Source organism: Neovison vison, chromosome 6 (assembly GCF_020171115.1).
Source record: "Neovison vison isolate M4711 chromosome 6, ASM_NN_V1, whole genome shotgun sequence".
Taxonomy (NCBI): domain Eukaryota; kingdom Metazoa; phylum Chordata; class Mammalia; order Carnivora; family Mustelidae; genus Neogale; species Neogale vison.
Window position 1 is genome coordinate 217536528 of NC_058096.1, and position 14050 is coordinate 217550577.

The following is a 14050-nucleotide window of genomic DNA, read 5'->3' on the forward strand; positions in this document are numbered from 1 at the left end:
AGTTTAGCAGGAGAGTCCCAGTTTGGCAGTCTTCTCTGCCTCCTACATGTGGAGTTTAGTCCATTGGTGCTTTTTCGCAAAAATCAAGTTTCAGAGGCCCTGCAGCCCATGAAGGGGTCAGTGGTCAGGGGCTGAGCAGTAATTCCTGTTAGCCTGCCAGTGGTGCAGAAGTAAGAAATACTGGGAGTGGAGCCATCACACGTCACAGCTATAAGTGCCTTCTGGGATTTGACACAGTGTGTATTTTTATGGTGGCAGGCATTGTCTGCTGTTTTTTGTTTTCCATTATCATGGGAAAACTGACAGCTCAACTTTTTTAAGATTTCAGTTAACTTAGAACATGGGACTTTTAGCCATTTTTAACCTTTTTAAATTAGCAGAGACCCCAGCAACTTTTTTTCTTTTTTTTTTAAAGCTCTAGTGGAGGTAAGATTATTCCACCTCCTTAAAAGATCAGTGTGTATTTGGTTGGGTGTCTTGGACATATGCTTTATGCGCGTGTGTGTGTGGGTGTGTGTTTTGAGGGAAGCGGCCCCTCAAGATGGATGTGCTGTAGCATCCAGGCTCATGAGTTGTGGAAATTGTGGGGAGACCTGGATTCTCGTGTTTTCTTTCTCCTGCTTTAGCTCTAACCTCTCAGTGCTCTGACTTTCTTCATGAAGGGAACATGGAAGAAGAAAAAAGAGCTGCTGAGTTACAGAAAAATATGACACAGGTAGGTAGAAGCTAATGATTCTCCAAAAGCATTTTCCATCCCACCAAGTCCTTGACCCCCTAATTGTTTAAAGCAGTGGTCAGCAATCTATTTCTCTACGGGGCCACATTGTAAGTATCTTAGACATTGAAGGTTCTAGAGTTTCTGTTGCAATTAAACCGTGAACTTAGTTTGAAAGCAGCCACAGGCAGTACATAAACAAATGTTTTATTGTGTTCCAATAAAACTTCACTTACATAAGCAAGTAGTAGGCTGGATTTAGCCCATATGCTGTAGTTCGCTGACCCCTGGCCTAGAGTACAAGCCAACTGTGGGCCTGAGTTGCAAGTTGTATTTTTGCAAGGCTCCTGGGCCTCAGGTTTGTGGGAAGGGGAATGCTCCCTGTTCCTCAGTGTATTTTTTTTTTTTTAAGATTTTATTTATTTATTTGACAGAGATCACAAGTAGGCAGAGAGGCAGGCAGAGAGAGAGAGAGAGAGAGGAGGAAGCAGGCTTCCTGCTGAGCAGAGAGCCTGATGCAGGGCTCGATCCCAGGACCCTGGGATCATGACCTGAGCCGAAGGCAGAGGCTTTAACCCACTGAGCCACCCAGGTGCCCTCCTCAGTGTATTTTTATGCATTTAAATCTCACTTGGATTTGGCACAGTCTTTTATGTTGTGCTGATTGCTGTGGTGGGAAAGAAGGAAGCAGGTGAAATTGTGTCAGTGTGGAAATTATTTCACCTCTAGAGCATTTCTGTCATTTCTGCTATTGGCTCTGGACTGTCTTGGATCATTATAAGACTGGAATTGGTCACCATCAAACCGTGTGAGAGATAAACTTGGTGTTTTAGAAGTGTGGTTAGATCCATGAGACAGGATGGGGTCAGTTAGGAAGGATGTAATGAATAGAAAGAGAAAGATCTGGTGTCTGAACTCTAGGGTAGATGTTGGGAGACCATAAAATCTTCAGAACTTCCTATGAATTGATTCTCAGTTCCCTAGTGTTAGCAGCCTCATCAGTCTTCTTGCACACGTGGCGAGAATAGGCACCTTTCTGAACGGATATATTTGGGATGTTTTAGGACTCCGTGGTCTTTGAGGATGTGGCTGTGGACTTCACCCAGGAGGAATGGGCTCTGCTGGATCTGGCGCAGAGGAGCCTCTACAGAGATGTGATGCTGGAAAACTTTCAGAACCTGGCCTCACTAGGTAAGAATGGCAACATTCCTTCATTTAGTTGTTTAGAAAATAATTTCACTAATTGATCTTGTTCCAGGAGTTAGGCTGAGGAATTGGAACGAATTGGTAAATAGGACCGACATTGTCACAGGCCCCAAAGAACTTAGAGTCTAATGGCTTCACCATGACATAAACGTGTATAGTGAACTGCCTTTTTCTTTTTCTTTTCTTTTTTTAAGATTTTATTTACTTATTTGTCAAAGAGAGATAAAGCGAGTGAGCACAAGCAGGGAGAGCAGCCGACTCCCTGCTGAGCTGGGAGCCAGATGTGGGACTCGATCTCAGGACCCTGGGATCATGACCTGAGCCGAAGGCGGATGCCTGACTGACTGAGCCACCCAGGCGTCCCTGTCTTTATTTTTCTTGTGGCTAAAAATCTTGAGGGTTATTAAGTGTTAGAAGTGCGGGCACAGACTTCAGGCGTCACTTTGGGCCTTAGGGAGTTTGTGGTTTGGGTCCTTATGAGAATTTTACTGACATCAATGCTCTTTACTCAGAAAGATACCTGTAAACAAGAGGGGTTATTATATTACTCAGTGCAGAGAGAGAGAACACATGACATGGGGAGCTGTGGTATGTTTCAGAATGAAGGTGTTAAAAAGTACATATTATTGGGTTTGTACTTTGGGTGAGTGCTTTGGAGATCAGTCTTGGAAGCAGGCTGTATTGGTTTCCTAGGCCTTTCATAACAAAGTACCCCAAACTGTGGCTAAAAACAGCAGAAACTTATTCTTTCACATTTCTGGCGACTGGAAGTACAAAATCTGGGTGTCAATAGGGCCATGCTCCTTTTGAAGGCTCTATGGCAGAAGTCTCTCCTGGTCTCTCCCTCGCTTCTGGTGGTTGCCAGCAATTGTTGGCATTTCTTGGTTTGCAGCGATACCTTTTTCTTTCTTTTTTTTTTTTAAGATTTTATTTTCAAGTGATCTCTACACCCAACGTGGGGCTGGAACCCACCGTCCTGAGATCAGGAGTTGCATGCTCTACCGAATGAGCCAGCCAGGCACCCTGTGCAGCTGGATCATTCTAATCTCTGCCTTTATCTTCACATGGCCCTCTTCCTCTGTCTTTATGCCTTTCCTTTAAAGGACACTGCTCAGTGGATTTAAGACTGACCCTAATCCAGTATAACTCCATCTTTACTTGATTATAGCTACATATTTCTAGATAAGATACATTATTTCCAAATAAAATAACATTCTGAAGTTTCAAGAAGGAACAGGCTATTTTATTTCGATACACTTACTTTTTTTAGAGCAGTTGTAGATTCCGAGCAGAAGTGAGTGGTAGATAACAGGGACTTCTCCTGGACACCCTGCTCCCATCCAGGTATAGCCTCTTCCACTATCCACATCTCCTGCCAGAGTGGTACATTTGTTACAGTTGATGAGCTGGAGCTGACACATCATCATCATCACCCTGAGTCCATCATTCAACACAGAATACATTCTGTGCTTTGGACAAAGATGTAATGGTACATATTCATCCTTAGAGTATCATACAGAGTACTTCCACGGCCCTAAAAGTCCTCTTTGCCTTGTCAGTTCATCTCTTTCCCCACTAACCTGTGGCAACCACCAATCTTTTTACTCTTTCCATAGTTTTGGCTTTTTTTTTAGAATGTCTTGTAGAAGACATATACTATGTAGATTTTTTTTTTCCAGTGGCTTCTTTCACTTAGTAATGTGCATTTATGCTTCTTTCCTGTCTTTTCATGGCTTGATAATTCTTTTCTTTCTAGTTCTGAATAATATTTTATTGTCTGGGTGTAATGCAGTTTTATTCCTTCACCCTCTGAAGGACATCTTAATTGTTTCTAAGTTTGGGCAGCTGTGAATAAAGCTGCAGTAAACATGCGTGTGCAGGTTTTTGTGTGGACGTGTTTTCAGCTCCTTTGGGTAAATTCCAAGAAGTGTGGTTGCTGATCATATGGTAAGATTAGTTTTGTAAGAAGCTGCCAGACTATCTCCCCAAGTGCTGGACCATCTCACATTTCCCGCAGCAGTGAATGAGAGCTCCTGTTCACAGTCTTGCCAGCATTTGTTGCTGTCGGTGTTCTGAATTTTAGCTGTTCTCATAGGTGATCTAAGGTGTGGCGGTTTCTCATTGTTTTAATTTGTATTTTCCTGATGACATGTTCGGATATCTTTTCATATGATGTTTTCTTTGAGGAGTTTCAAAATTTTGCATTTTTATTTAGCTCTTTGATCCATTTTGAGTTTTTTTTTTTTTAAGATTTTATTTATATGTCAGAGAGAGCGCGTGTGCAAGCAGGGGGGGCGGCAGGTAGAGGGAGAACAGGCTCCCCGCTGAGCAAGGAACCCGATGATGTGGGGCTCGATCCCAGGACCCCAGGATCATGACCTGAGCCGAAGGCAGATGCTTAACCTACCGAGCCACCCAGCTGTCCCCATTTTGAGTTGATTTTGTGAAGAATGTAAAAGTCTGTGTCTAGATTCATTTTCTTTCATGTTGATGGCTTGTTTCAGTCTCTTTTGGAAAGACTATCTTCTCCACATATTGCCTTTGCTCCTTTGTCATATATCAGCTGACCATATGTAGGTCTATTTCTGCCTCTCTATTCTGTTTCATGGCTCTCTTTGGCCATAACTTTTCAAGGGACACTGCTCAACCCAGTCCACAGGTGGTCACTTTAGGTTGGATGCTGCCCAAAGAGGTAGACATTTTTTTTTTTTTTTAAGATTTTACTTATTCATTTGACAGACAGAGATCACAAGCAGGCAGAGAGCAGGCAGAGAGAGAGGAAGGGAAACAGGCTCCCTGATGAGCAGAGAGCCCGATGTAGGGCTTGATCCCAGGACCCTGAGATCATGACCTGAGCTGAAGGCAGAGGCTTTAACCCACTGAGCCACCCAGGCGCCCCAAGGTAGACATTTTATTATTAAGTATTTCGTCGGGGGCACAGTGACTGGGTGAGTCATCCTTAGATTAAATTATGTAGTGGCCTTAATTTGTTTAATTTTATCATGGTCTAGGGGCGCCTGGGTGGCCTAGTAGTTAAGCATCTGTCTTTTGCTCAGGTCATGATCCCAGGGTCCTGGGATCAAGCCCCACATCGGGCTCCCTGCTCAGCGGGAAGCCTGCTTCTCCCTCTCCCACTCCCCCTGCTTGTGTTCCCTCTCTCGCTGTATCTCTCTCTGTCAAATAAATAAAATCTTAAAAAAAAAAATTATCATGTTCAGAGTAATCTTGTTTAAGGTTGGTATTCTGTGAGATTACGAATGTGCAACAGCAGAACAGAATGGCCTGGCTGTATCCCATGAGCTTCTAACATTAAAGTTTAGATAATGAATGTCACATCAGTTCTAGAAATCAGAGGCTGTGTCATTGTCTACTCCCCCACCCTGCCCCTGGTTTAAAAAAAACTTTTGACATTTTGTAGAAATTCAGTTTGCTCTTTCCCATCGTTACAGTATCTGGAGAGCAAAATTTTGACCCTGTCTCATGGAAGTGTTAATGGATCATCATTGTTTTTCCTCATGATACGCCTTTCTGCATTAACAGGGTATCCACTACACACACCATATCTGATCTCCCAGTGGAAACAAGAGGAGGACCTGGAGACAGTGGAAGGAGGACCTGTCGAGGGGGAGCACCAGAAAGGCAAGGGTCCTTGGGAAAAACTGTCCTGGTTGGGGGAATATTAGGTTTGGAAAAATCAAATAAAAGCAAAGCAAAACTTTGTTTTGTTTGAGGAGTCTGATCTTCCAGCTATCTTGGATTACTATTTTGACTTTTATCGGTATTCTCACCCTTCCCTTGTTCCTGAAATACTGCCCGTATTTCTTCTTGTAAGTTAGTATTTGGTCATATGCACTTTAGGAAGGAACTGGTTCCTTTTTATTTTGTTTTCCTTTTAAAGTTTTATTTATTGAATCAATCTCTATACCCCACGTAGGGTTCAAGCTCATGGCCCCAAGATCAAGAGTTGCATGCTTTTCCAACTGAGCCAGCCAAGTCCCCCTTGTTTTCCTAATAGTACCTTATTTGTGCTACTGTCAGTTTCGGTCTCCGTGGAATAATTTCTTGCTTACTGTTTTGACCCTTCTGCATATTACCAAAGTCCTGAAACAGCCACATTGCCAGAAGTCCCTTGCTTATAGGTACCTCTACTTTTTTGTTTCAGGTTTTGAGATTCAGCCTAAAACCAGTGAATCAGTAGCTCCACAAGATATTTATGGACAGGAAATATCCAATGAACAGAAAATAGTGAGATTCAAAAGGAATGATTCTCGCTCATCCATTTTACACAAAAACTGGGAATACCAGGGTATTTGTTATCAGAACAAAAACCATGAGAGACATTTGAGGTGAGTACCATTCATAAAAGAAAAAGTAATGCCTTAGGAGAGAATCTTAAAATGTCATAAAACTGAAAAAATGTTTATCTAGAATTTGTTCCAAAATTGTGATTTCATAAAGAATTTTTTCAAGATTTTTTTTTTCCCAAAAAGACATTGCAATCTTCATTGTTTGACCCAGAGTTCGGTTGTAAGCAATTATCAGAAAAATTGTACGTCAAGAAAACCTCAGTGGTAATATTGGGTATCGTAGACCCTTCTGTGAGAACTTTGAACTGGTAACTTGACAGGGCAGAAAATGTACCTAGTCACTGAAAACGATAAAAGTTTATTTATTACTAATAATGTGCTTTTATTTTTAAAAGAAGTCCAGTTGTGGAGAACATCTATGAATGCAATGAAGAGAATCGGTGTGGACAAGCCTTGGGCCAAATTTCACATCTGAATGTACTCAAGAGAACTACTGAAGTAAAGTCCTATGAATGCCATGAATGTAAAAAGGCCTTCACGGATCATTTGTCCCTTAAGAATCACATCAGGTCTCACACTGGAAGCAAACCCTATCAGTGTAAAGAATGTGGGAAAGCTTTCCATTTTCTTGCTTGTTTTAAGAAGCATGTGACAAATCCCACCGAAGGGAAACCCTATGAATGTAAAGAATGTACAAAAGCCTTCAGTTGTTCTTCCTTCTTTAGGGCACATATGAAGATTCACACTGGAAAGATGAACTTCGAATGTAAGGAATGTGGAAAAACCTTTAGCTGTTCTTCGTCCCTGACGGAACACAAAAGGATTCACAGTGGAGATAAGCCTTATGAATGTAGGGAATGTGGGAAGGCGTTTAGTTGTTCCTCCTCACTCTCCAAACATAAAAGAATTCACAGTGGAGACAAGCCATATGAATGTAAGGAATGTGGGAAAGCCTTTAGTTCTTCCTCTCACCTCATAATACATATACGAATTCACACTGGAGAGAAGCCTTACGAGTGTAAAGAGTGTGGGAAGGCCTTCAGCGAATCCTCAAAACTCACTGTACATGTCAGAACACACACAGGCGAGAAACCCTATAAATGTAAGGACTGTGGGAAAGCCTACAACTGTCCCTCCTCCTTAAGTATCCATATGAGAAAACACACTGGAGAGAAACCCTACGAATGTCTGGAATGTGGAAAAGCCTTCTATCTTCCCACTTCCCTTAATACGCACGTGAAAAATCAAAGTAGGGAGAAACCCTATGAATGTAAGGATTGTGGAAAAGCCTTTAGTTGTCCCTCATCCTTCAGAGCACACGTGAGAGATCACACTGGGAAGATACAATATGAATGTAAGGAATGCGGGAAGGCCTTCAGCCGTTCCTCGTCCCTCACTGAACACTTAAGAACTCACACTGGAGAGAAGCCTTACGAGTGTAAAGAATGTGGGAAAGCCTTTATTAGTTCTTCCCACCTGACAGTTCATATACGAACTCACACTGGAGAGAAACCTTACGAATGTAAGAAATGTGGCAAAGCCTTTATTTACCCCTCAGCTCTGAGGATCCACATGAGAACACATACTGGGGAGAAACCGTATGAATGTAAGGAATGTGGGAAAGCCTTTCGCCATTCTTCATACCTTACTGTCCATGCAAGGATGCACACGGGAGAGAAACCCTTCGAATGTCTGGAATGTGGGAAGGCCTTCAGTTGTCCCTCATCCTTTCGAAGACATGTAAGAAGCCACACTGGAGAGAAACCATATGAATGTAAGGAATGTGGGAAAGCCTTCGTGTGTCCTGCCTACTTTCGAAGACATGGGAAAACTCACACTAGGGAAAATGTGTAAATGGTAAGAAATGTGGGAATGTCTGCAAGGCGTTTTCACCTTGTAGCATAGCTGGAACGTTGTGGAGATGCACCGTGAATGTAAGAAAGCAAAAAAGTCTTGCTTACCTGTTTGACGACTTGAGAACTCACAGCTGAGAGAAACCCGTGTCCATACGCCCTGTGGGAATGCCTTTGTGAATGTCACTTCCGGTGTATAAGAAAACTCACAAGAGAAGCACAGATCAGGACCTCACTTGTAAAGTGTACTGCTGGCTCATTGATAGTTTCTGTTTTCTGATATGAATTATTTCAGGTGATAAATTTTCCTCTAATACCTTTTTAGCTCTAACCACATTTTATTACAGGTACCTTTATTTCAGCCGAGATGTAAATGTTCTTTATGTTACAGAATCTTTTGGACCCATAGGGGGTTTAAGGTGTTTTTCATCAGGCAGGGGTGGTTTTTAAAAAAAAATTAATATCTAATTAATGCTCATTGTTTCCTGGGTGTGCAGTCATAATGGTATCAACGCTTTGGTATTTGTAATTTCTTTTGTGATTTTTTTTTTTTCTTGTAATTGGTAATTTCATTTTCATCTAGTATGGGAGATTACTGGAAATTGCCTACCCAATATATTTTCTCTCTCTCTCTCTTTTTTTTTAAGTAAAAGAACCTAAAGTTTTTGAGATTATCAGTTTTTACTATTAAAACCTTTTTCTGTCTATTAAGTTATTTCAACAGAAATTAATAAGTGCAAAGATCTCAACAGAGAGTCGTATCTAATACGTTGTTTTTTGTATTTTGTTCTTTGTCCTCGTTAGTGGCTGGGAATTGGACCCAGTATTTTGGGTTTAAAAACGGACCTTGTGACAAGAAAGCTAGAAGTAAAGTTGATTGAGCTGGCTTGTGTATGTTAGTTTGGACATGGTTGGGACTCCATTTCTCAGAATCGTTTCCTATCCAGTCCCGAGTTAGGGCTGTCTGAAACAGAGAGTTTGCATGAGAATTGGAAGGCAGTGGGAAGAAGCTATTATCCTTCATTTAGTGGGGCCACAAGATGGGGACACACATAGGGGCCTGGTGGGCTTCTACATCCAGCTCATTTTCACCAGTCAATACTGGCTTGAAACAGAACATTAAATGCTTTAACCTCAGTAACGTCAGAGGCAGCAGCTCCGTAGACCTCTCCATAAGTTCCCCTGTCATGGTCATACACAGCTTCTTAGGTTCTCTGGCAAGTTCCGGCATTGTCATTTTGCTAAGACAGCCCCTCTGGCACGTCAGCTGGCTCTATAGAGGGGCCCAAGTTCAGAGCAGGATTGTTAATCTGTGTCGTGCAAGCCCATCACGTCATTTTGCTGCAGGGCACAGACATCTCTGCAAGTCCTCTGGCATCTCGGGCAAGAAGGGCTGTGGACAGTAAGGAAAATTAGGTACCAGGGCATCATCCTGTTTTATCTTTGGAGGAAGATTTACATTTGACACCTTCCAACAGATTTTTCTACTCTTTTATTTGAGAAAGACGAGAGCTGATTGGTTTGTGCTTCTTCAGTACATCTAGCTGCACTTTCCCCTTCCCATCATATTTCCCCTTTATCCCTTATCATTTTCTGCTGTTTCAGTAAAGCAAAAATACACTAATATGCGCGACATGTGCTAATCTTCAGTGTATAGCTTGATGGAATTTCACTTACCTACATACCGCGATAAACAGAGGTTCCCAGGATTCAAGAAGGCTTATTTATCTGACTTCTCAATAATTGTCCCACAGAGGAACCACAGTTTGACTTTTATTCAGTTGATTAGGTTTGTTTCTTTTTGATCCTCTTGGTCTTTATCTGAGTGCTTAAACACAATATGTACAATTATGTGTTTGGCTTCTTTTCTCAGCATGATGTCTGGTTAGCCTTTTAATTGCTCTTTTTTTTAATACTTAAATTTAAAATTTTTTTTTTTTAAAGATTTTATTTATTTGTTTGACAGACAGAGATCACAGGTAGGCAGAGAGACAGGCAGAGAGAGAGGGGGAAGCAGGCTCCCTGCTGAGCAGAGAGCCAGACGCGGGGCTCGATCCCAGGACCCTGGGATCATGACCTGAGCCGAAGGCAGAGGCTTTAACCCACTGAGCCACCAGGCGCCCCTAAATTTTTTTTAAATAAACATATAATATATTATTAGCCCCAGGGGTACCGGTCTGTGAATCACCAGGTTTACACACTTCACAGCACTCACCATAGCCCATACCCTCCCCAATGTCCATAATCCCACCTCCCTCTTCCTACCCCCCTTACCCTGGCAACCCTCAGTTTGCCCTGTGAGATTAAGAGTCTCTTATGGTTTGTCTCCCTCCCTTCCTACCCCCAAACCCACGTTGCATCTCCACTTCCTCATATCAGGGAGATCATGTGATAGTTGTCTTTCTCCTTAATTGCTCTTTTTGCTGGTTTACACTTATTTCTCTTGGTGTATGTTTTGTTTGTAGGAATGAGATCCCTGGTTCATAGGGTTGGCTGTAGCTTTAGTTTCAATAGGTATTCCCGTTTTTTGAAAAGGTGGCTTCCAACTATCCTCCTAAAAGCAATGCATGCAAATTCCAGTCATTCCACCCAGTTGGCCAGCCCTTTCTAATCTTAGGCATCCAGCAGAGGACGTGGTAATATCCTGCTTTGGTTTTAGTTTGCAGTTACCTGACATGTAGTGATGGTAAATACTTTTTATGTGCTTATTGGCTATTTGGATATCTTTAAAAAAATTTTTTTTTTAAAGATTTTATTTATTCAATTGAGAGAAAGAAAGCACAGGCAGTGGGGAGGGGCAGAGGGAGAAGGAGTAGCAGGCTCCCCACTAAGGGGTATTTCCCTAGGCGGGTCTCCATCCCAGGACTCTGAGGTTGTGACCTGAGCCAAAGGCAGTGGCTTAACTGACTGAGCCACCCAGGCGTCCCTGTTTGGTATCTTTTATGAGGGCACCCTGTTGAAGCATTTCACTCATTTTTGGTTCTTATTTTATGTGAAGGGTTTCCTTCTACTTACTTGTCCTTTATTGTATGTATGTGTATTTCTGTGTCTAGTTACATACACGTACATTTATAAAACCATGTGTTATATATCATATATATTCATAACTTATGTATATTATATATACATACATTGCATATTACTTTTTCCTGGCTCTGGCTTGTCTTTTCACTCTTCTCTTTGGTGTGAGTTATAAAGGGAATTTATTGGTTTGATTTTTGATAAGTCCTTGGGTACAACTAGTTTCAGGGATGCCTGGGCTCCTGGGGCTAAAAAGCTCTTACCTGGAGGAGTTCTGTGTCCGTGTCTTGGCTGTGCATCTTCTTGCATTTAGCTGTTCTTCGTGGTAGGCTCTTTCTGTTGTGGGTCCCAGAAGATCCAGGCTGCTTTTTCTCTAGGTTGAAGTCTCAGGGAGAAAAGAGCAACTCCAATGTGATCATTATAATAGAATCTGATTGGCTCACTTGTTATGGAATCACTGTGGCCAGAGGAATGTAATACTCTGATTTGTTCAGGTCTGGCTGGAGTGCTCATCCCCAAACCAGAATAGAGTTTGCACCAACCCAATCAGAGTTCTGACCATTGTGATATATGGCGAGGGGAGGAGGCCCCAGTGGGCAAGTGGGGTAATACTGTGAGCTAGCTTGTTGTGCTTTACTGGGGTCTTAGCAACAGGAGGGAACTGAAGTCTGGTAACTCAGCAGGCCCTGAGACAGGTCAGATGCCATCTGTTAATGTATATTTAGAATGCTAAAGATGGCCTCTCAACCTTTATGTTGCTTTGCGGTACATTTAGAAATCTGGTTGTGAGAGACTTAACAGCATTTTTTTTTTTTAAAAATTTACTTATTTATTTGACAGATAGAGATCACAAGTAGGCAGAGAGAGGGAGGAAGGGAAGCAGGCTCCCCGCCGAGCAGAGAGCCCAATGCAGGTCTTGATCCCAGGACCCCGGGATCATGACCTGAGCCGAAGGCAGAGGCTTAACCCACTGAGCCACCCGGGCACCCCTAGCATTTTTATTCTTTAAGATTGTCTTGCCTTCTCTATTCCTCATTTGTTTCTATATTATTTTTAGAATTTCCTTATCAGTTTTCACAGATAAGCTGAGAGTATGCTGGGAATTGCCTTGACTTGATGCCATAACCTCAATGAAATTGACATCTTTACAATATTGAGTCTTCCAATTAAATGTAATTTAATCATCCTTTTACCTGGGTTGTCTTTAATTTGTCTTAACAGTGTTTTTTAGCTTAATTATAGAGGTCTTGAATCTCTTTAATTTATTTCTAGGTATTTGGTATGTTTTGCTCTGTAAATATTTTTATTTATTTCCTTTTTGATTTTTCAGCTAGCATGAATTACAATTTCTTTTTGTACATTGATCTTTTTACCCAGTGACATTTATAAATTAAATTATTATACTTGAATTATATTCAAATAGTTCGTGGATTATTTTGGATTTTCTGTGTACAATTCTGTCGATAACAAAAGAAAGTCTTACTTGATTTCTAAATTTTATCTTTTACTTTTTTTGCCTCACTCGTTTACAGTGATGAATAAAAATGACGAATATGAACATCTTTTCCCTGTTCCTGATCTTAGGGGAAAATGTTCCATATTTCATAAATATAATAATAGCAACTTGCAAGTTTTTCATAGATTACTTTTAATAATGAAAAGAATTGTTTTATTCTCAATTTGCCAAGTTTTTTTTTTTTTTATTGTGAGTGAATGTTTTATCCAGTGCCTTCTCTGCCTGTGTCATTGTCTTAAAAAATCCTTCAGTTTGTTAACGTGAATAACTACATTCCTTGATTTTTAGATGGTAAAACTTGTCTTTCTGGAATAAATTACACTTGGACATGGTAGATATTGGCTTATTAGCTTTCTCATTTTGCTAGATTCAGTATAGGACTTAAAAAATTATCTTTGTGTCTGTTAATTAGAGGTTTGTCTTATAATTTCCTTTAAAGTACTTGTCTGTGTTCTATGTAAAATTTATGTGGCCCCATAAAAGCATGAAAGGAGTTGGAAACTGTTCTGGAAGACTTTCTATAAAATTTAAACCAGTTAGTGCTTATCTGTTTGGAACAATTCACCAGTGAATCTGTCTTCTGGGTTTTCTTCCCAGAAATCTTTTGTAAGATAGTTTTGTTGGTGAGTTACACCAAATATAAGGAGACAAAACATTAGTCAGTTTTTAAATTTGTTCTTGCATTGGTTTTGCTAAATTGTGCCTGTCCATTCCATAACTTTTCAAACGTGTTGGTATAAATTTTGTTGATAATATCCTATAATTCTTTTTTTAAAATTTATTTTTTATTTATTTTCAGCATAACAGTATTCATTATTTTTTCACCACACCTAGTGCTCCATGCAATCCGTGCCCTATATAATACCCACCACTTGGTACCCCAACCTCCCACCCACCCACCAATTCAAACCCCTCAGATTGTTTTTTAGAGTCCATAGTCTCTCATGGTTCACCTCCCCTTCCAATTTCCAACTCCCTTCTCCTCTCTAACTGCCCGTGTCCTCCATGCTATTTGTTATGCTCCACAAATAAGTGAAACCATATGATAATTGACTCTCTCTGCTTGACTTACTTCACTCAACATAATCTCTTCCAGTCCCATCCATGTTGCTCCAAAAGTTGGGTATTCATCCTTTCTGATGGAGGCATAATACTCCATAGTGTATATGGACCACATCTTCCTTATCCATTCGTCCGTTGAAGGGCATCTTGGTTCTTTCCATAGTTTGGCGACCGTGGCCATTGCTGCTATAAACATTGGGGTACAGATGGCCCTTCTTTTCATGACATCTGTATCTTTGGGGTAAATACCCAGGAGTGCAATGGCAGGGTCATAGGGAAGTTCTATTTTTAATTTCTTGAGGAATCTCCACACTGTTCTCCAAAGAGGCTGCACCAACTTGCATTCCCACCAACAGCATAAGAGGGTTCC

General features: G+C 41.1%; 1 protein-coding gene across 1 annotated transcript; it reads left to right on the forward strand.

The window, feature by feature from the left end:
• On the forward strand, positions 1-10031 carry LOC122909757 (zinc finger protein 699). The gene is made up of 5 exons (XM_044254273.1): positions 1-715; positions 1780-1906; positions 5462-5560; positions 6084-6267; positions 6624-10031. The coding sequence occupies exons 1-5, from the start codon at positions 668-670 to the stop codon at positions 8080-8082; spliced, it is 1917 nt and encodes a 638-aa protein (XP_044110208.1). The 5' UTR covers positions 1-667; the 3' UTR covers positions 8083-10031.
• The last annotated feature ends 4019 nt before the right edge of the window (positions 10032-14050 follow it).